Raw genomic sequence first — 23,334 nt, 5'->3', positions numbered from 1 at the left:
AAAGTGAAACCAAGGGGATCAACAATCTCTTCAAAGAAGTAATAGCAGAAAATTTTCCAAACATAGAGCAAGAGGTCGATACACAGGTCCAGGAAACTTATAGAACTCCCTTTAGACAGGATCGGAGAAGAGGATCCCCACGCCACATAATTGTCAAAATGACCAATGTGGAAGCCAAGCAGAGAATCTTAAAGGCAACAAAAACAAAGGGCCAAGTGACATTCAGAAGCAAACCAATTAGAATCACTCCAGACTTCCCAAACCAAGCCATGAGAGCCAGAAGGGCTTGGAGTAACATATTCCAAACTCTGAAAGAAAACAACTTCCAGCCAAAAATTTCCTACCCAGCAAAACTTTCTATCAAATTAGATGGAGAAATAAGAAGCTTCCATGACAAACAGAAACTGAAGGAATTTATGTCTTCAAAACCAGCACTAGAGAAAATACTCCGAGATTAACTACAAAGAAGAAATAGGTAACACACACCAGAACCAGAGAAACAAGATTTTCCATCCAACAGACAAGTAAGTCCTTTTATTTTTGAAACAGGGTCTAAGTTGCGAAGGGCCTCACTAAGTAGCTGAGTCAGTCTGCGAAACGCTATCCTTTGGTCTATGCCTCCCAAATGCTGGTACTGCAAGTGTGCACCACCATGCCTGGCTAAATATGGACTTTTAATGAATACTTATAATGTCAATTAATGAGGTCAAAAGTTAAAATTTTGCACTTAGTAAAAACGTCCCTGCAGTACTGCAGGAGCTCTGTCCACTCCTGACCTGCTGTTATCACGACTGTGAACATGCATCTTGGTGTCAGGACATCTCCAGGGCTTCCATGCTTGGCTGCCCTACAAACATGGGAACACAGCACCAAGAAGAAAACAAACTATAGGCCTTGCACCAATTCTAGCCAAATTAATGTAAAAGCAAAGGAACATGTAGGAAAACCACCAGGTGGCACAAAATACCCAGGCAGGAGAGGAACAGAAGATGTGCTGTCCATGCAAGGAACGTTTAGCACATGCCCCTGGGAGCAGAGACCTGGACCAACCCCTTGAGCCCACCACCAATAGGTGGCTTAGTCACAGCGTGAATCTTTTATTCTCCAAAAATTTCCTTACGAGTCTAGAGAGGCCAGGTGGGTCTTCCAAAACTTAATGTCAGCATTTTGTGTCCTTGAGGTTTTTTGTTTTTTTGTTTTTTGTTTTTTCCATGTCTGGGGATGGAACCCAGGGGCATTTAACCTCAGAGCTACACCCCCTGCCCTATTTTTTATTATTTTGAAACACAGTCTCACTAAGTTGTGGAGAGCTGAGGCTCTCTGCGAACCGCGATCCTCCTGTCTCAGCTTCCCGAATGCTGGGATTACAAGTGTGCGCCACCACACCCGGCTGTTCCTTTAGGGTTTTACTTAAAGACACTTCACATTTTTTCATAAAGACCTAAAAACACCTGAATAGACTTGATAACCACTGATGTCACGATGGCTGAAACAGAGCGCAGCCAGGCCTGCAGTGCCGCTGTTGAGGCAGCCATGTGTCCACGCAGCACACCAGGCTGGCCTGGAAGGGGCCCTGCCCTGGGCGCAGGGCAGCAGAGAAACCCATCAGCCATGTGGCTGCTGCCCTCAGGTCCAGCCAGATGTCCTGGGGTACACAGAGCCAGGGGAGCGAGGGCACGCCATGTGCCTTAACCCTGGGTGGCAGGAAGACTCAGGCCTCAGCTCAGACAGTCCTCTCTTCAATAGCCCTGGCTTGGGCTTGTACTAGGACTGAGGGGTGAAGAATCAAGAATAATAAGTTCAAAAATAATAAAACCTTTTCTACCCTCCAGAAGCTAGCTACAAGAATGAGATACTGACAAAAAAAAAAAAAAAAAAAGACATTAAAATGGCAAAGATAAAGCTGGGCGTGGTGGTCCACGCTTGTAATCCCAGCACTTGGGAGGCTGAGACCGGTGGATCGCAGTTCACAGACAGCCTCAGCTACTTAGTGAGGCCCTCTGTAACTCAGTGAGACCCGGTTTCAAAATAAAGAGTAGCTGGGTGTGGTGATGCACGCTTGTAATCCCTGCTCTTGGGAGGCTGAGACAGGAGGATCACACAGGTTTGAAGCCAGCCTTAGCTACTTAGTGAGGCTCTCAGCAACTTAGTGAGACTCTGTTTCCAAATAAAGTATAAAATAGGTCTGGGAGTATAGCCCGGAGGTAGAAATCTCCTGGGTTCCACACCCAGTACTACTCAAAAAAAAAAAAAGAAAAGAAAGAATAAAAATAGGGCTGGGGATATAGCTCAGAGGTAGAATGTCCCTGGGTTCCATACCTAGTACCAAAAGAATAAAGTAATTAAGATAAAAGCAAGTATGTTCTGAAGATTAAACTAGTTAGGAGACCTGACCCAGACCCAGACTCAAAGGAGTGGCATACACCAAGGCCTGCAAGGGCAGCAGGGAGAACTGGCAGGCAGATGAGCCTTGAGGGAGGGAGAGGGGGAGGACTGGAAAAAGAACGCCCAAAGCAGGTTCCCACTGGAACAATCCAGGGGTGGTACTAGCTCCTGTGAAACTGGGTGTCGCAGAATACAAAAAAGGGGCAGTGGAGCCAGGCATGGTGGCGCACTTTTGTAATCCCTGCGCTTGGGAGGCGGAGACAGGAGGATCGCACAGGTTCGAAGCCAGCTGCGCTGGCTTAAGAGACCCTGTTTCCACATAAAAATATAAAAATAGGTCTGGGAGTGTAACCCGGAGGTAGAAGGGCTTCCAGGAACCCCAGTACCACTACAAAAAAAGGAGGGGGCAGTGGACATGCTGCTGAGGGTTTTCTGTTGTTCTTTAAAGAAGGCAGTAAGCCAGTAAGTGTGGGAACCTCTGCCAACAACCAGGGGATGTATGGAAACAGGCAGGGAAGAGAGGAGCACGGAGGGGGCTGAGGAGGAGTGGCCACTGGGAGGCCCAGCCCCACCGCTTGCCACTCGCCAGAGCCCAGAAGGAACAGAGCTGGACCCCAACCCCATGCACTGTCAGCAATCCCAGCAAGGAAGGTCTGTCTCCTGCTAGCACTGTCCACTTTGTGCAACATTATTCCAAAAAAGATGGCCAGGACTTGACACATTGCTTCCTGCACTCATACACTGTCACTGAGCAGCCTGAGGCTAAGTGAAGACAGGACTTCTCCAGGAGGGGCCCTGTGCCCAACAGAAGTGCTGACAGCACACATTCCACAAGACAGCCACAGCCAGGCAGCGACGGCCCAGAGGAACCTCGCCGACCAACCAAGGCCACGTGGGCAGACGGGCTCCTGATCCAGGATGCACCACCGCACGCGGAGGCCCTTTGCACACTCCAAGTGAAATTCCTGGGGGAGGTTAGGGGCCAATACCCCCACCTGGGAGCACAGAGGCTCACCTATGAGCCCCAGGCTTGCATGGGCCGTGGCCTAGCCTCTGAGGCCATGCTTCCCAACACCAGAACTCCCTGAAATGCAGTCATCACATGACTCAACCTCAGACCAGGCCTCAGTCACAGCAGCTTCACTCGGGCTCAGGAGAGCCCTGTGGGGACAGCCCCAGACATCACTGCAGGCCAGAGCACGCCTCTGAGCACAGACCTCAGGCTCACAGGCCGAGCTGGCTCTGCTGCTCTGAAGGGTTTAAACAGATGGTGTTGATGATTATAGCACACCAGAATGAATGGGTCCTCAAGTCTAACTTCAAAAGGGAAAGGAGAGCCAGGGTGGTGGTGCACACCTGTAATCCCAGGACTTGGGAGGCTGAGACAGGAGGGTCACAGGCTGAAGGTCAGCCTCAGCAACTCAGTGAGACCCTGTTTGCAAAATAAAGAAAAAAACAGGGCTGAGGTTCTGGCTGAGAGGTAGACTGCCCCTGGAATCAAGCCATAGTACAAAAAAAGAAAAGAGAAAAACAGGGGCTTTGGGACTCAAGTAAAGAAAACTAACGGGGCGTGAGCAGGAGGAAGGCTTTGTCCTAAAGAAGGAGGCACACCTGAAGCAATCCAGAACAGACCCCACCACGTCATCCGCCAGCTCCCGGGGAAGTCTTCCAGCCATCCTACCAATCCTGAAAAGGAACGAGACAACCATCAGCCTGACTGGCCAGGCCCATGGAAGGCCACACATCAGCACAGCAGCTCCCCTTAGTGTGAGAGAATGGGGAAGGAGAGGCAGCCCAGCCAGCCTGTGCTGTGCCACAGCAGGAGGGGACAAGTGAGTCCCAGGGCATGCGCTCACCTTTGCCAAGGTGCAGGGACAGTCGGCCATCACAGACGGCCAATGGCCCAGCACCAGGCCCCCCGCCAGCCGGCTGGCTGCCCTCCGTACACACAGGTGCCGACCGTGGCTGCAGCCAGTGTGGGGCAGACCCTCTAAGCCTCTCTCACTGTGCTGACCCACATCCAGCCAGCCTGCTGTGGGCTGATGCAGCCAGCTGCCAGAGCCCCTCTCCACCCCGGGGGGCACAGGTGACCCCAAGGGCCTACAGGCAGACCAGCACCTCACCGCAGACCACGTCCCCTCCCTCGAAGCTCTCCTTTCTCTACCATTCCTCCGTGGCCCCATACCCTGGGGAGCCTACAACCCAACCATAGTGATTATCTTTAAAATTAGACAAGTTATAAAGCAGGAAATGTCATTAGAAAACGGTTCTGTCTTCTAACCCTGCAGGGCCAGCAGCCCTCACCCACCCACCAGGCCACACCTACCCTTTGGCTGCAGACCACCGCACCACCGTGTCCTTGTCCTTCAGCCCGACCAGCAGCTGCTCTACAAGGACAAGAGCCATCAGTCCTGACAAGTTCTTGACCTCCCCCAGCTTGAAGGTGCCCCTCCCCACAGTGCCAAGCACACTCCAGGGAATCGCAGTGAGAATCCTCCCTCAGTCACAAGAAAGAGTGCTCCCTCTGTGCTCTTAAGAAACCACAGAAGGCCCGTTCTGACCACTGTTCCTAACAGGCAGAACCCAGAACAGCGCTTCCCAGCTGACCACGGAGGGGAGCTAAGGGCAACTGAGACAGCTGGGTAGGCTTCCAGAGATAGCTACCAGGGCCGTGACCAAGCCCTCCTGGGGACAGACAGGCCTCGAGCCTGAGCCCAAGGCCATCTGGAGGTGGTCTTGATGAGGAAGAACAGAAGAAATAAAATTTTAGGTAGAGTCGGGCATGGTGGCGCACGCTTGTAATCCCCGCGCTTGGGAGGCGGAGACAGGAGGATCACACAGGTTCGAAGCCAGCCGTGCTGGCTTAAGAGACCCTGTTTCCAAATAAAAACAGGTCTGGGAGTATAGCCCAGAGGAAGAAGGGTTTCCAGGAACCCCAGTACAACCAAAAAAAAACACAAAAAAAAATTTAGATAGAAAGGAGATGCATTGGAAAGACAAGAAAGATATGGGGTTTTTAAAAGTTTTTTTTAAATTTATTTTAATTGGGGCATTGTAATCATATATCACATTGGAATACAAGACTTGAGAGGATATACAAGCACACATCATCCAATTAGCCCTCATCCAGTCCTCATCCCATTCTCTCCCCCTCCCTGGATCCCATGCTTGTTTGGTGATTAACTTTGATACATTTGTTTATGTACCTCCTGCCTTTATAAAGAGGCTTCATCCTCCCCTATTCCATACCCTCTGATTGGTCACCTTAATTGCTTCACTACAGGGCCCTTTCTACACCTCGACCTCTTCCTGTTGCCCCTTTCCTCCTAGTTATTGCTGATTAGGGGAAGCATCTAGTTTTTATTTTCTGCGATATTTCTCTGTGCATGCTGTGTTGCAAGTACTGATCCCACTCTTGATGGCCCCAGTAGTGGCCTGGCTACCCGGTGGACTGATCAGACCTCGCTGGCTCAAGCAGCAGCCTTGCCTCATGGGAGGCCCCGATTCTGGTCTTGCTGGCCCCGACACCGGCCTAAGCCCTCAGCTGGTTCTGATCCTGGCCTCGGAGGCCCCAGCACTGGCCTTGCCTCACGGCAGGCTCCAATCCCAGCCTCGTTGGTCCCGGCACCAGCCTAACCCCTCGGCAGGCTCCGATCCCGGCCTCGGAGGCCCCAGCACCGGCCTTGCCTCATGGCAGGCTCCGATCCCGGCCTCGCTGGCCTCGGCACCGGCCTAACCCCTCAGCAGGCTCTGATCCCAGCCCCGGAGGCCTCAGTAGCAGCCTTGCCTCACGGAAGGCTCCGATGCTGGCCGCTGGCCCCGGCACCGGCCTAACCCCTCGAAAGATATGGTTTTTAAATCTGAAATTTTAGCCAGGCGTGATGGCATTCGGGAGGCTGAGACCTGAGGATCACGGTTCGCAGACAGCCCTTCAGCTACTTAGTGAGGCCCTCTGCAATTCAGTGAGACCCGGTTTCAAAATAAAGAATAAAAAATAGAAAAAAAAAAAAAGAATAAAAAATAGGGCAGAAGGTGTAGCTCGGAGGTCGAATGCCCCTGGGTTCCACCCCCAGACCTGCATAAATAAATAAATAAATAAATAAATAAATAAATAAATAAAAATAAATCTGAAATCTTCAGTTTATTGGAGCTTGGATATTCTTAAAAAGCCAGGCCCATACTTTTAAATCAAAATAGGCTGGCTCAGGAAATTCTTGAGACGATTAAGCCTGAGAGCTTTACCTTCTGTCAAAATTCCACTCACCTCCAGGAATACCCTCAAAAAAGTCACACTTTTTGTTAAAAGAGCCCCACAGATCAGGTACAGCTCCCAAAAGGAATTCTCCAGTCTGGCCCAAAAGGAATTCTCACCTTTTGTGAACCAAAAGCTTCAAAGAGGAGGCCACCATCCATATGACTTGACCACCCCTTCTCCAGTAAGCCCTATTAAAAAAGGTAAAGCTCAAGCCAGGCGTGGTGGCACACGCTTGTAATCCCTGCGCTTGGGAGGCGGAGACAGGAGGATCGCGCAGGTTCGAAGCCAGTCGCGCTGGCTTAAGAGACCCTGTTTCAAAAAAATATAAAATAGGTCTGGGAGTGAAGCCCGGAGGTAGAAGGGCTTCCAGGAACCCCGATACCACCAAAAAAAAGGTAAAGCTCTGAGGAGCTCTTTGCTATCCCGGGGCCATTTTGAGGCCAGCTCGTGAACACTCTGGGCAGCATTGTGTAGCTCTTGGTCTCTCTCTCTGGACCACTCTCATGCTTTTGAGATGGCCAGTGTTTCCCCTGAACTCTGAGTCTGTATGCTTACTTTAACGGAAATAAAACCTTTGCCTTTATCTCTAATTGCGCGTGTTGAAAATCTTTGTGCCATGGAAGCCAAGAACCCACAGAAGCTATCCTGTTGTCCATAGAGTCTGAAGTAACATGACAAGGACCCTGCAAGCCCAGTGGGGTCTGAACCTTGACCAGAGGGCACTGGGCAGTCCCGGGACAGCCTGACCTGAAGAAACTGTCCCAGGGGTAAGGGTGCCAGGGGAAACAAGCCCCGAAGACAAGGTGGGGAAGAAGAGGCAGAGGGGGTTCAGCCTGCAGCACGGGGTCAAGGTGGCTCTGAATGGCCCAGGGCAGATGCCAGGAGAGGGCCCTGGGGACCATCAGGAGCCAAGGAAAGGACCAGTGGATGTGACAGCTGGCAGAACACAGGCATCAGACCTGGGCGACTCTGGAGAGAAGCCTGCCCTGAAGGGACAGAGGATGTGAGCAGGCAGTGCACAGCGCAGGGTCAGCCTCGCCTGGCCCTCCTCACCAGGAGTGGCGGTGGTGTCCCCACGAGGAAGGGGAGACCTCATCTAGCCAAGGAGGCCTGTAGGAAGGCAAGTGGATAGGAGCCGGGCCAAGACTGGCTGTGCTGTGCAGTCACCATGTGAGACCAGGCCGTGGCAAGGCCTCAAGAGGCAGCTTGAAGTCTGAAGTTTGAGGAAACCTGGAGTCAAGACGGCGTGGGGGCTGGAGACCTGAGCCCAGCTGCCCTGCCTCAGTGTCCCAAGAGCCCTGTCTCCCAGAGATGCCAGGCAAGTAGAAGCTGGTGGGGAGGCGCACCATGGAGGACAGAGCAGCAGCCTCATGCTGGTGAAGGGGAAGGGGACGGGCGGCACAGAGGGCAAGGACGACGGCCGGACCCAGCTGAGGACCCAGGGCCGTCCACCCACCTATCACGCTCTCCACCCCTTCGGGGATGTCGTAGTCCTCCTCGCTGTCAGACGTCACCACCGGTGGCTTCTGCTCATTCTGGCCCTGGGCGCTGAGCTGCAGGTTAGCAGCCAAAGATCGGCAGCCTCGCTGATACCTGCACAGACCAGAGCATTCTCAGATCAGCCGATTCAACCTGAACCTCAAGATAACCCTCTGGGTGACTGAAGCTACAAATTGAGCACCACTGTGAATCACAAGGAAGGCTGTGGAGACTCTGTGCTGCACAGGAAGTTAGGGAGAAGACAGAGACACAGCCACTGGCATGCCAGCACCCACTCGAAGCCACAGACACACGGTCAACTCCAAGCAGCCTCGCCTCTGACAGCACAGGAGCAAGCCAGAGCCTGGCCACAGGCACACACAACAAACATGGGGCCACACCCTTGTTTAGAGCAGCCTCGCCTTCCCTGCCATCCTGCCTCGAGGCCTCCACTCAGGCCACACGCCCCTGGCCACCCATCGCAGCTCCTGTAGATCCTGCCCCTGAATTTTCTTCAAAGTCCCTGCACACTACCGTCCTGATCCCCACCAGGTGAGGCCCAGCATCATCTCCCCTGGATGTACGAGGAAAAGGCTGGACTTAGCTGTACAACTCTGCACAGCTACCGAGCACTCTGGGCCTCCACTTCCCCCTCTGAAGCAGGATGCAGTCCCACAGAGAGCCACAGCGAGGACGAAGCAGCGGGTGTGCGGTACCACACAGAGCACACAGCATCTCGGTGCAGGGCAGACCCAAGAGGTTGCTTTTCTTGTTGACATGAGCACACACAAGCGCAGGCCGCGGGCAGGGCCTGTGCCTGAGGGTGCCTCTCGCCTGTCTCTGGCCTCAGTTTCCAACACTGGGAAACCAGAGTGGGAGCTAGTTTCTACGGTGGCCTGTGGCCCCTCCGCTGGGTCTGGTCTGGGCCTACCAACTCACCCCTAAGGATCAGAATGTACTGCAGTGACCAGAGGCCATCTCCAGGTGGGGTGGCGAAAGGGGCGCAGCTTCCCCTGGCTCACCGCCCTACCCAGACGCTCGTGTTCAGGCACTTCCAAGGCTCCAGCACACAGGCCACAAGGAACTCGACCCTGTGACACCCACACACAGAGCTGCCTGGGGTAGAGCCCTGCCCAGCCAGCACCCCCAGAAGCCCACCCAAGACCCCGCCCCACAGAGCCTGGTGCTCCAGCTGCTACATCTGAGGCATGGATCACTGCACTCCAGCCTGCGCTCAGCCTGCAGACCATGAGTCTCAACAGCCAGGAGCTGCAGGAGCCACTCTTTGATGGGGTGCACATGTCCTGCTGTCTGTGTTTCCATAGAAAACCCTGCCTAACATGACTCTAAATGGGCCTCCCTCCCTCCCTCCCTGCCCCCCTTTCTCTCTCTTTCTCAGGATAGGGACTAAACCAGGGGCATTCTACTTCTAAGCTACACCCACAGACCGATGTTTTTTAATTTGAAAACAGTCCCACTGCTGAGGCTGTCCTTGAACCTGCAATCGTCCTGTCTTAGCCTTCCAAGTGCTGGATTACAGGTGTGCACTGCCACATACCCAATTGAACCATTTTATGGCATTTTGAAAACCAGTCACTAGTCGGGCGTGGTGGCACACGCTTGTAATCCCCACCCTTGGGAGGCTGAGACAGGAGGATCACGCAGGTTCGAAGCCAGCCTCAGCTGGCTTAAGAGACCCTGTTTCCAAATAAAATATAAAATAGGTCTGGGAGTGTAGCCTGGAGGTAGAAGACCCCTGGGTTCTATCCCCAGGACCACCAAAAAGAAAAAAGAAAAAAAGAAAAACAGTCACTAACATTTTGTCACAGAAAAAAACTTCTGACAGAGTGAGCTCTAAACCATCTCACTAAACACCACAAATCACGGCCGCTTCTTTGGAATTCACTATGACTTGAAACAAAGGTTCAACTAAACTTAATCAAATAATTACTCCCCAAAGCATGCCCTTAATATCTGATATAAAACTGAAGGTTATTAAGAATACAGCAGCCCAAGAACATGAGAAGTATGTACCCATGGGAGCCAGCAATTCAAAATCAATCCATTAATTAAAGTACCCAGTACTTGGGAGGCTGAGACAGGAGGATCACAGGTTCACAGCCAGCCTCAGCTACTTAGTGAATACCTCTGCAACTTAGTAAGAAAATAAAGAATAAAAAAATAGGGCTGGCGGTGTAACTGAGAGGTAGAATGCCCTTGGGTTTAATCCTTAGTACTGTAAAAGAAAAAAGAAAAAAAAAAGACAAGCACCCACAGACCATCAACAGGCAAAGATGCTTCCTTTTCTGAACAGGCCTTCAGAAATAAGCCTGGTCTCCCTGAGAGGCCTGTAACTCCCATTGGTCACTGATCAGGAAGGTGCTCTCCGCAGCAGCCCTACCCAGGGATACTGCGCTGCATCTGTGAGAAGAAGGAGCGTCTCTGCTTGGCACTTCAGCCTCAGCATCTAACAGGAAGAACCCAAGAAGAAGGGTTCCTTCCAACCCAGAGGTTTAGAGGTTAAAGAAACTATGACGGCAGAAGACTTTGCTGATCTGCCCACATGCCACGGCCACCTGGCGCCCTGCCCACCTCCACGAGGCCACCTTTGGCTTCAGGAAGGTCAGCCCCAGCCGCTGCACCAGCTTCGTCCCCAGTTTCCGCAGCAGGGTCTGGTTGCTCTCGGGGAGTCTGCAGCTGTCCAGGCACTGGAGCACGGTGCTGGCTGTGAATGAGAGCACGACCCACCGTCACAGGAGCCCCTCTTACCCCGCCAGCACCCAACACCACAGCCCCAAGGCCAGCCCATCCCACAGGCCCTGACCCCAAGACCCTCTGCTTCCCCGGCGCTCTCAGTGCCACCCCTCCACGGGCAGTGTCAGGGGCCGCCCTGTGGAGAGGCCGCCACCCAAACAGGACGGGCGTGGGCGGGAAGCCATGCACGCAGATGGGCTTCTGAGGTGTGAGCTGTTTGCAGGGGACCACTCAGCATCACACAGGGACTGTGATAGTGCTGGAAGCAGAGGCTATGCCCGAGAAAGAGCACGGCAGGGAAGGTCGCCAGGGCACCAAAGCCAGAGAAAGCGGGCAGCGGTCCACAGGAGACGAGAGGGCCCGGAGGGAGCACATGCGAGGGCTTCAGAGATGGGCTGGCACTGAGAAGAACGACGCTGACAGCAACGGCAACGGGCGAGCAGGGGAGATGGAGGTCAAGATGCAGCCAGCGTGAGGGGTGGGCGGGGAGACAGAGGTCAAGATGCAGCCAGCGTGAGGGGTGGGCGGGGAGACGGAGGTCAGGATGCAGGGAGCACGAGGGGTGGGCGGGGAGACGGCAGGGAAGAGATGTGGGGGCGAGGCAGCAGTAAAAATGAGGCTGCCATTGAGTCCACCATGACCAGACCCCACCAGGACACCTGGGTTTCCATACAAAGCCTTAAGGGTTTCCTGTATTTCAAATGACTAGGAGAGTTTACCAAGTCATATTACTAAAACACAAAATAAAAAGCCCAAGAGCTACGAGAGTGGCCAAATGAGTCAAGTTAGAGAATCTTGTGCCTAAAGTTAAAACATTACAGAGGAATACTCACATCACAACTAAACTTGTCTTAAAAACCAGCCTTACCATAGGGTAGACAGTCTTCACGCTTTCCATGTTTAAATATTTGGGCCTAAAAAATAAAAAAATTGAAGTAAATGCATCTACAAATTTACAACATAAACCTAAAATATAAGAACAGCTTGGTGCGTGCTCCAGGACACTTCTGAACGCCCGCCACCTAACAACAAGAGAAGATATTCTGCTGTAAGGAGAGAAAATAACTAAAAACCACTCAGATTTCAATCAACTTTAAAAAAAGTGATATTCAAAAATCCTCTTCCTAAATAAAAGTCCTACTTTAAAATAAAAGTAAAATAATTGCTAACGTAAATTCTGTCAGGCTTTCTGAAACTGTGCAGCACAACAGGGCGTGGGCTCTGGTGACGTCAGGGAGAGTCGGTCCTGAGGCTGCCAGCACCGAGCTGTCCACTGCTGCCCGGCGAGCCCCGCTCAGGTTCCGGCAGCGGCCCCGTGGCCAGACTTCCAGCCACAGGGCGGACAAGGCCCCTGAGACTCGTGAGACACAAGTTCACGCTTAAGGAAGGCAACTAGCGTGCGTTTTTCCAGTGGATGTTAAAGTGAGACTTGCTATTATGTGAAAATAACAATTTTGGGGGGGGGGTTCAAAAAGAATTCCTCAAAATGGTATACAGATTGAACTGCATGTTAAAGGATTTAGAGGCAATAAAATGATTTAATTAGTGATGGTTCAAAACACCATTCCAAATATGAACACACATAAGATCAGGAATACAGACTTTACAAGAGACCCTACAAATATGAAAAGCATAATTTATGACTTTTATGACGAGTTACACAACCTGAAAGAAATGGACAAATTCCAAGAAAGACAGAAATAGAACCCTATGATGTAAAGAGGTTGAATTCGTAATTTAGAATCATCCCACAAAGAAAACCCTAGGCCCACTAATGAATTCTAAACATCTATGAGAAAATTACACTGTCCTACACACAATAAGAAACAGAGGTGGAGATACTTCCCAACTAGTTGTAAAGGCCAAGTGTTACCCTGACACAAAGCCAGGGCCTAGCGGACAATTGGAGACCAATCTCTCAAGAAGGCAGAGGTCAAAACCCTAACAAGAAAAACCAAACTAAATCCAAAAACAGTGGAGTTCACACCAGGACCCAGCAAGAGATACAAGGCTGGTTTAACATAAAAACAATCAACTGCAGCCAAGCGTGGTGGTGCGCACCTATAATCCCAGCATTGCAATGCTGAGACAGGATGGCCTTGGGTTGAAGTCAAACCTCAGCAACTTAGTGAGATCCTGTTCAAATTTTTAAAAATAAGTAGGCTGGAGATGTAACTCAGAGATAGAGTGCCCCTGGATTCAACCCCCAATACCCCCAAAAAAAGTTCAATTAATGTGATTCACCAAATTCACAGAAAAACTAAAAGCGCAATCATCTGGATAAAAGCAGAGAAAGCGTGTGATGAAGGCCCACACTCCTCAGTCTGCTGGGAAAGGAGGGGGCCTCCTGCACAGCCAGGCAGGACCTACCGGGCAGCTGCTTTCACACTGCCTCCAGAAGACAATGGCTCCTGGCCGACAGGAATGCTCAATAGCGTTGGAAAAGATGGAGAACACCCAGCGGAGGCTGCTGGTGCTGTGAAGAGTGCAGCCCAGCCCTAGGGCTGGGGGCTCCAGAAGAAAAGGGGGCTAGGCAGTCAGCCATGGGACAGAGGGAGCTCTACTGAGACTAATGAAGAAAAGAAGACAAGCAAACGTGGTGACCAAGAAGACGCCCAGCAGGGCCTGGCCACCAGAGTGTGGGCAGCAGCTCCGGTGGCAGCTGTGGTCCCTCACGGCAGGGCCATACCAACAAGACGCCGAGAGTCTAAGCAGGCAGGCCTGAGGCCCCGCTGAGGAGAGGCCGCAGGGGAGGGGGAGGGCAGGCGGCAGAGAGGCCACAGCTCTAGATCCCAGGCACAGCCTGGCGCTTACCAAGGCCAGGGGCAGGGACAGGGGCAGGAGTGGCACAAAGAAGCTGAATTAGCAAGTACAAAGGAGGCACCTGAGAGACAAAACAGCTAGCTGGCCAGTGCCAGCGGCAGGCCAAGCAGGGAGGAGCAGCCAGCATCCTCGGCTGGGCCCTGCAGGCTCTGGAGAGAGGGTGGTGCTGCGAAGAGCTTCATCTTCTAATTAGGTCAGAATAAAAACGCTTGCCTCCCTCTCTCTCTTTGTGGTACTGGGGACTAAACCCAGAAGCATTTTACCTCTGAGCTTCACCTCCAGCCCTATTTTTTATTTTTTATTTTGGAACAAGGTCTAAGTTGAGGAGGACCTCACTAAGTAGCTGAGGCTGGACTTGAACCCGGATCCTCTTGTCTCAGCCTTCCAAGGACTGGATTACAAGCATTCACCACCACGCCCAGCTCTAAAATATCTTTTTTTAAAAAGAGGATGGCAGAGAACCTGACCAACATGGGCAGGGCCAGTGGTTCCACCTCCAGCACCACAAAATAAACATGAAGTACATAACTAGGTGGAAGAGCTGGCACCCTCATGCCACACCCAAGTGCTGAGCGGAGAGACGCAGAGCTAGCCGGCCCACGTGCGCTTGGGCACAGAGGGCTCGCCACTGCACCGTGGTGGGGAAGAGCCCATCTCACTCCTCAGCCCGAAAGCGGGGCAGTGACAGAGCCTACCCACCGGGCCACTCTGCCTCCTCACACACCACCCAGCTGGGCGTGGTGGCACGCACCTGTAAGCCCAGTACTGGGAAGGCTGAGACAGGAAGATCAGTTTTGATGCCAGCCTCAGCAACTTAGTGAAAGCCTGTTTCAAATAAAAAATAAAATAGGGCCAGGGGTCTAGTCCAGAGGTAGGATGTCACTGGGTTCAATTTCCAGTACCCAAAACAAACAAACATGCCCCCCCAGCCTGTTGGAAAACACAGAGGAGATACTAATGTTTCCTACCAAGTGAATGTAGATTCAATCTTTGCTTATATTCTAAGTATCTTTGGTGGTACTGAGGGTGGAACCCAGAGGCTTTCTACCTCCTGGCTATACTCCCAGACCTTTTTTTTTTTTTTTTTTTGGAAACAGGGTCTCACTAAATTGCTGAAAGCCTCACTAAGTAGCTGAGGCTGGCTTCGAACCTGTGCGATCCTCCTGTCTCAGCCTCCCAAGCAGGGGGATTACAAGTGTGCGCCACCACACCTGGCTATATTTTAAGTATCTTTGTATATAGATATATTCTTTCAAACACATAGATACAAGCCAGACATGGTTCGCACAGGTTCGAAGCCAGCCTCAGCTACTTAGTGAGGCTCTCAGCAACTTAGTGAGACCCTGTTTCCAAATAAAGTATAAAATACCTCTGGGAGTATAGCCCGGAAGTAGAAAAGCCCCTGGGTTCCACCCCCAGTACCACAAAAATAAAATAAAATAAAATAAACACATAGATACATTCAAAGCAAGAAATGTCAACAATTAACAAATCTGTTTAGTTAATCTCTCTATATTAAGAACTGTTCCCCTGATTTAGTTCACGTGAAATACAAAATTCTAAGTGAATCTGTCATGTAAATTCAAAGCATTGATGCCATATATTTTACAAATGATGAATCCACTTCAACAAATACTTCTCAAGAGTAAACAGTGTGACACACGGCTGGGGGTTAGAAAGTGTGGAGAAGCCAATAGTGCCTGGGAAGTCGGAGACAAAGCCCCCTGGAAGAGCAGTCTGCCCAGACAGCTGGAGCAGGACAGAAGCAGCAGAGAAGCCAGGTGTGGTGGCGCACGCTTTTCATCCCAGCATTCCAGAGGCTGAGACAGGAGGACAGTGGTTCGCAGACAGCCTCAGCTACTTGGTAAGGTCCCTCGCAACTCAGTAAAATCCTCTATCAAGATAAAAAATAAAGCCGGGCGTGGTGGTGCACGCTTGTAACCCCAGCATTTGGGAGGCTGAAAAAGGAGGATCTGGGTTCGAAGACAACCTCAGCTACTTAGTGAGGCCCTCCGCAACTCAATGAGACCCTGTTTCAAAATAAAAGAATAAAAAATAGGGCTGGGGTATAGCTTGGAGGTAGAATGCCCCTGGGCTCCATCCCTAGTACCACAAAATAAATAAGTAAACAAGTAAATAGACAAATAGGGCTGGGGTGTAGCTCAGAGGTAGAACACCCCTGGGTTCCATCCCTTGTACCAAAAAAAAAAAAAGAAAGAAAGAAAAACCACCACCAGCAGCAGCAGCAGCAGCCACAACCACAGCTGCAGCACAGATGCGAGACGTCCAGCTGGAGGCAGGGATGCACCATGGGGCCAGGGTGGAAAGGACGCTGGACACAGGTGGCCAGGCGGCCGTCAGCCAGGCAATCCCAGCTGGTGCCACTGCCCAACTTGGCAATGAACAGAGGTCCCTTCACCCTCGCCAACACCCAGTCTAGAAGAAACTACGGCCACCGAGGGTGGCACGCCCCTCGCACCCCTCCCACTCTGGGCTGGGGTCTCGGGGTCTGCCGTTCATAAGGGATTGGGGAGGAAGAGGGAGGAAGAGGGAAGAACAAAGTGAGTGAGGACGAGGGCCATTGTCCCTGCCATTCCTCCTGCCCTGCCCCAGGAAGGCCGGGTCCGGCCAGGGTGCACCACACACAGGAGGGTGGTGAAGCTCGGCTGAGGAAGTCAGCCAGCCAGAAGGCACTCATTACAGCGGCTTTGAGTATTCACACACTGAGCCATGAAACGGGAGGCGCACCCACTTCATGGAAACAAGAACTAGGAACCATGACTAGGAACCTGCCCAAAAGCAGAAAGCAGGCATGCCGGCCCCAGCTGCAAGGAGAGCAACCAGGCCTCCGGTGTTGTTCCAGAAACCAGCACAGCTGAGGTGCAACCAAAACCAGTTTCTTAGTAATCACCCTAAACCACCGCGCCTTTCGATTACTACCCACCCAAGCTGGCTTCCCTGGGATGTGCAAACCAGCTTCCCCTCCCCGGGGCATGTTCTCCAAGCCCTGTAACCACAGGCTGTGGAGGCACAGGAGCGAGTTCACCCTGCTGCCAAGCAGGAGGTGCTGGTTTGAGGCTCCCTGAAGGCACTGCCTAATCAAGGCCAAGAAAAGCAGCTCCACCCCAGCCCTGGGAGAAAGGTCCTGTGCCCCCGCCTGGGTGCGGCCTCTGGAAGTCCGGCTCCCCTACCCCAAGCTTGGAAGCACTGGCCAGAGGCACAGGCCACCAAGCCCACACTCACTCAGCACCAGTGGACCACCTGCAGACACATGGGAGGACATGCCGGTACACCAGGGGGACAGGCCCAGGGCTTCTCCCTGTCAGGCTCCTGGGTCTGACCCAACATGAGAAGCAGCCCCCCACAATGGGGCTGGCACCTGGTAGCTCCCACAAAGCCCTCTGGGATGGCCACGCACAGGGACAGAACACAAGCGGGAAAGGCTCTTCAGTGCCCCAAAAACCCACTCCAAGCCAAACTCCACCAAAACAGGGCAGGTCCCGACCAGGCCACTGAGCCCAAGCCTTGCTACCTCCTTCCCAGAACCTGCAGAGGTGTGTGTGGAGGCCCCTCACCTTCCACCGCAGCCCTTCCCAAAGCAGCAAGGAAAGAACCTCCAGCCACAGCGTAAAGCCTGGGAAATCACAGCTACCAGAATGTCGGCTGGCTTGAAAATAAAAATGAGGGACACCTGAAAGGGCCCACCACCCCAAGAGCAGTGGCAAGCCGGAGCGGGATGGGCTCCCTCAGTCACCGGCTGGACAGCACCACACTCGGATGACCTCGGGAGGGCATCTGGACCAAAGCATCGCCTGCCAGAGAAGCAGGGACGCGCCTTCCCACCTCACAGAGAGAGATGCCTGCAGAAGTGACAAGCGCCTTGCTGAAATGAGCCTTTCAATGGCTGGACCCAGAATAAGAAATCACTGCAGCACTTTACCAGGCATGGCGCTCATACCTGTAATCGCAGTACTTGGGAGGCAGAGACAGAAAGACTGCAGGTTCAAGACCAGCCTCAGGAACTTACCAAGACCCTCAGCGACTGGCAAGATTCTGTTTCAAAGTAAGAAAAATAAGAAGGGCTGGGGGTGTAACTCAGAGGTAGAATGCCCCAGGATCCATCCCCAGAGCACCCCCCAAAAAATTAACTTCACACAAACACATCTACATGACTTTACAATGATCCTATGAGGTGTCCACCTCCCTACGATGTGTTAGCAAGAGCACACCCTCCTTCTGGGCACAGGCCCGAAGCGGCTGGGTCCTCGCCCACATGGAGGGGCACAGTGCGCAGCAGGCAGAAGGCACCACAGGTCAAGGGTGTGCCCTCTCCTGCGGTGGTCACCCACCCCACCCTCAACCCACTCCAGCAACCACAGCGCGCTCTCCCTCACTTGCCCCCTCAACGTGCAGACGGACAAACTGCAGCAAGGGCTCCAATGTGGACACCCCGGGCCCGCACACCACCCACCATCCTGGTGCTCAGGCCACAGGGAGAAGAGGAGGCGAGACCCAAACCCTCCCCACAGGGTACACGAGTCCCCGGTACTGAGCCCAGGAACCTCCTACCTATGAGCTACACCCCCAGCCCTGCATGTTATTCTTTATTTTTAAACGGAGTCTAAGTTGCGGAGGGCCTAAGTAGCTGAGGCTAGCCATGAGCCTGCAATCCTCCTGTCTCAGCCTCCCAAGTACTGGGATTACAAGCGTGCGCCACCATGCCCAGCTTAAGATAGAAATGTCAAACAGAAATCTAAGAGACTTAGCAACCCGTAAAGGCAACAAAAACACACAACCATCTCCGTGAAAAGCAAAGAAAACCCACCCACAGGACAGGCTCCAGGTGAGAGGGAGGCCTGGTCTGGGAGAGCACGAGAACCCCGCTCATGGCAAGTGCTGATAATTCTGGGTAAACAACATCTCTCAACCAACTGACAAACAGCCAGGAGCACTGCTGGTCTCCACGCCGCGGCATGACACAGGTGCGGCTCAGAGAGGGCGGCAGCCATGTGGAGCCAGGCGCCGGGGACGTGGAGGGACAGCAGGGAGGGAGCGCACGCTTTGCGGCAGGCCAGCTCTGGCCCTGAGACTGGACTGTCCAAGCACAGAGGCGCACAGGTATGCACATGGAGAAACAAGACAAGTGGGAAAGGCCGCAGCGGCGTCTCAGGGGCCCAGGGATCTCAGGGCAGTGGGGTTGGGGGTGCCCTCAGCTGAGGAGCAGCAGGCTGCTCAGAGAGGCCTGCTGAGACCGTCACTGAGCAGCGCCACATACCTCGAGGGCCTAAGGCCCCCGCCCGGTCCACCCCTGTGACACAGGACAGCAGGGAGCTGCCTGCGCAGGGGGTGCTCCTGCCAGGGACACTTAGTACCCGAGCCTTGCACACCAGCAGAGGGAGCTCGGCTGCCAGGACACAAAAGCTCTGCACACACAGACCTCAGGGTCCCTGGTATCCACGAAAGGGACCAACTTCCAGAACTACCACGGTGCCCCGGTGGGAAGTGGGGAGCAGCAGGGAGGGACACACGGAGTGAGGACGAGAGAGCAGGCGGGAAGGCCCCATGTGCACAGGGCGGGGAGGGCCGCGCAGTGGGGAGCAGGTGCATGCTGGGATTGTGGGTTTGGAGCGCCTCAAGGTCCACAGGACAGGTCCACAGAACGGGGCTGGGAACCCAGGGTCAACCAAGAAGCAAGGGCCAAGTGCAAATTGAGAACACGATGTCCATACCACAAAGCCCAACAGGCACGTGTGGGGAAGGCAGGCGCCACACATCTGCGCACCAGGACCTCAGCCAGGGAGCCCCAGCATGACGGCCATGTTTCTTCCACATGGGATGAGGGCAAAGCCCATCTAGCCGACTCTACCCAGTGGGAAACCCACACTCCTACGCGTGGCTCACCCATGTGTCCCACAGGACACACACCCTAGTAAGACCCCAGGACCACCCTGCTGAACGCATGGGCCCTGGCTCTTACCGCACCTTCTCAACCAAACCTGCCTCAGTACCATGCCTGGAAAGGGCCACACGGCCCAAGTGCACCTCCACAGGAGCCTGCATGAAGATGCAGAAGCCAGGCCAGTTGGCATTGCTGGTTTTGCCGTTCTAGGGCCAAGGGCCAGTCCAGGAGGTGGTTACGGCCCTCGCCGGCCCGTGTAGTACCCTGACCACAGCCACCGTGCCTGGGCACCTGACTCCTTTCATTCTTTAAGTTACAAGCAAGAGACAGAGAAGGTCTGGCAGGTCTCTTTGAGGGCATCCGCGGCAGGTTCAGTGGCAGGCAGGTGCTGTGACCCCGGACTTCCCAGCTTTTAAAGCTGCTGCTCATGACTATGAGGGGAGATTCAATTCCAACAGCTGGCACACTTTGCGGCCACTGGCCTGGGCCCACACTCTCACCACCACCACCCCATTTCAGCCACTACAGGGGTGCAGGGGAGAAGCCCACCTAAGACAGTAGACAGAGCCTTCAAGTCCAAATGGGAAACCCAAGGGCACCACTATCAGCAAGTGAACAGACACAGGACATTCAAGTGCCAGTCATCTTGCTTCTTCTTTTCTTCCTCAAATTTCCTCTCAGCTTACAATAATCCTGTGTTCAAAGCGGAACTAAACAAAGGGTGTTCGGCAAAGTGAGAGTAAAGGGACCTTCCAGCGAGGTGAAGCAGCCAGGCACTTGTTCCCCCCACCCCACCCCAGAGTTAAGTCATCGCTGCAAGAGGACTATGCTTCAAGGGAAATAAAATCAATCCTAGTTTCGATGGGACTTGTTCAGAGTTCACCTGTTTCGCCTAACCCACACTAATGAACAGGTGGATAAAAACGAAGCCAAGTGCATCAAAGGAAACCTGCAATCCTCAAGTACAATGCACCTGCAAGTTTCATCATGCACAGGACACCCAGCCCTCGGCCTTCAGGTCTGACGAGCCCATGGCGAAACCACACCGCCAGCTCAGCGACTTCCTCCTGCCCAGGAGCCTCAGCCAGATCCAACCAGCCCTCAAGGGAGAAAAGGAGGCCGTGCCTCTGAGGGCGAGGGTCTCCAGCAGCAGCGGGGGTCTCAGGAGGCCAGCGCCCCACAGTGGCCACAGGGCCAGGCGGCTGGGCTGTGACTTCAGCACTTTATCCCTCAGCTTCCCGGGATCTCAGCCGGCTGTGCCAGACAATGGCTCACCGCCGCTTGGGGCAAATCTCTCTAGATAGGGCAGAGGTGCTGCTGCCAAACTGCCCAAGTGCTCTGCCCCCACAGGAGGAGCACATGCCCTCCTCGCCCCTGCCAACTCCTGCCTGCTGGGCGACAGAAGGCTCAGCTTCCTAAGCCTCTGGGAACCTTCTTCCACCTCAGAACTCCTCTCTCCCTGAACAGGGGGCCGCCCATGCCTGCCTGGCTCGCCCGGGCACAGCCAGCAGGGGTCAGGGCAGCGAGTGTGACCATCCTCAGGGTCTGTACGCCACCTGGACATGGTGCATCTCCCGCTGGGAAAGAGACACAAAACCCTAACCACCCAGAGACAGGTGATGGCAGAGGCAAAGGGGCTGGCAGAGCGCCTGCAGAGCTAGGCACAGCGGCCTCCTCAAGCTAGAAGGGCTGCTGACCCCCGAGGAGGAGCCGGGGACATGGCCGAGACGCACTCGGAATCCCCAAGGCAGCACACACGGAAGCCTCGGCCATCTCCCCAGGAGCTTGTCCCGCCACCAGCCCGAGCAGGGCCTCAGGTCCCCAGGCAATCATGGATGGCTCCACCCTCAGTCAAGGCGGCCTGACCTCAAGACAGCCATGGCAAGGAGCCGGCCGCAGGGGAGGCCGGGAACTCAGCAAGGACTCAGACTGCTGCCTGGCGAAGGTGGCTCCCTCCCGTGCCTGCGCCAAGCAGCACCACATCCACTCCTGCTGAGGCCTTCTATGAGACTCGTGCCCAAAACTTAAAAGCCACATTCGCCCAAGCCTTCAAATTAGCCACCTTAATCTGCCACCCTGGCCAGAACCACCCATAACACAGACGCAGCACCTCCTCCCCAGGACCCTTGTGCCCACACACGGCAGGCACGTGGTTTGACCTCCACCCCTCTTCTCTTCCCCAACGCCCACACCCACACCGCCAGAGTCGGCTCGGCCTACACACTGACCTCTGCTATGGCAATTAAACTGGAAACTGCAATGAAGTCCACACATCTGAAAGGAGGCCTCCCAGCACGCAGCTGCGCAGTCACACACACAAAAACCCCTGAACACTGCACACAGCAAGCACTAGTGTTTTATTAATGTAATGGGTATGCAGTCACAACTTTGTGTGTGTGTGTGTATATATATATATTTTTTTTTTTAAAGGAATTGAACCAGGGGCATTCAACCTCCAAGCTATGCCCCCACCCCACCCCTTTTTTTTTTTTTTTTTTTTTGGTGGTACTGGGGTTCCTGGAAGCCCTTCTACTTCCGGGCTACACTCCCAGACCTATTTTTACATTTTTATTTGGAAACAGGATCTCCTAAGCCAGCGCGTGCAGCTGGCTTCGAACCTGTGCGATCCTCCTGTCTCTGCGCGGGGATTACAAGCGTGCGCCACCACGCCCGGCTCCCCACCCCTATTTTTTATTCTTTATTTTGAAACGGAGTCTCACTAAGTTTCAGAGGGCCTAAGTAGCTGAGGCTGGCCAAGAACCTGTTATCCCCCAGTCTCAGACTCCCAGGTGCTGTGATTACAAGTGTGCAATACCTTGCCCAGTGTACTTTTTAAATTTTGAAACAAGGTGTCACTAAATTGCTGAGGACCCCGCTAAGATGCTGAAGCTGGCCTTGAATCTGCAATCTTCCTGTTTTAGCCTCCCAAGTATTAGGACTATAGCCATGTACCACCATACCAGTTCCAGTAACAAAAACAAAAACAAAAAAACTACTGTAGGGGCTGGGGTGCAGCTCAGTGAAAGTGTGCTTGCCTGGCACACCTGAGGCCCAGGTTCCATCCCCAGCATCAAGGAAAAGAAATGATCATTACATACCCAAGGGAACTGAAAACATACATTCAGACAAAAGTCTGTGTGTACGCTGGGTGGGGGGTGCACGCTTGTAATCCCTGTAAGCCAGGGGAGCACGCAGGTTCAAAGCCGCCTCAGCAACTTAATGAGACTGTTTCCAAATACAATATAAAATAAGTCAGGGTATAGCCCAGAAGTAGAAGGCCCCTGGTTACCATCCCCAGTACCACCAAAAAAAAAAGTGTGTGTGTGCGAGTTCCTAAGAGCACTACTCATAATCACCAGAAGCAGTCACACCATGACATATCTGTCCGTGAAGTGAGCACAGCACTGACACATGCCATAAGGTAGCCGCAGCGGAGGACGGGGCTGGGGGGCTCGGGGCTGCGTGCAGTGGCGGGAGAGCCACAGACAGGCAGGGCGGCAGCGGCAGTGGGGGGCAGTGGCTGCGCCCCCTCGTGGACACACTGAAACACTGCGCTGCCCGCTCACAGCCTGGTACAGAATCCTGTCTTTAAACTGCTGTAACACAGCGCCTTCATGTGGGGAGCGGAAGAAGCACAGGACATGGAACATGCTTTATTCTTTCAGGTTTCTTCTGACTGGGTTTCAATGAAACCCTCCTGAAGACAGCACAACACAACTGGACAGAAACAGATCTGAGC

The 23,334-nt window shown here is 53.4% G+C and overlaps 1 protein-coding gene across 1 annotated transcript in view; it reads right to left on the bottom strand.

Annotated features, from left to right (window-relative positions):
- Window positions 1-23,334, bottom strand: part of TBCD (tubulin folding cofactor D) — a gene marked incomplete at both ends in the record, with an annotated part of 136,773 nt that overhangs the window by 93,038 nt on the left and 20,401 nt on the right. The window contains 5 exons of the mRNA XM_080714184.1: window positions 3,997-4,071; window positions 4,712-4,772; window positions 8,097-8,233; window positions 10,712-10,844; window positions 11,742-11,787. Coding sequence (XP_080570310.1) covers window positions 3,997-4,071; window positions 4,712-4,772; window positions 8,097-8,233; window positions 10,712-10,844; window positions 11,742-11,787 — 452 coding nt within the window. The remainder of the gene's footprint in view (window positions 1-3,996; window positions 4,072-4,711; window positions 4,773-8,096; window positions 8,234-10,711; window positions 10,845-11,741; window positions 11,788-23,334) is intronic.

This window comes from Muscardinus avellanarius (assembly GCF_963383645.1).
Source record: "Muscardinus avellanarius genome assembly, chromosome: 16".
NCBI lineage: Eukaryota > Metazoa > Chordata > Mammalia > Rodentia > Gliridae > Muscardinus > Muscardinus avellanarius.
The sequence above is the reverse complement of the archived record's forward strand: the minus strand, read 5'-3'. Positions and strand labels throughout refer to the sequence as shown.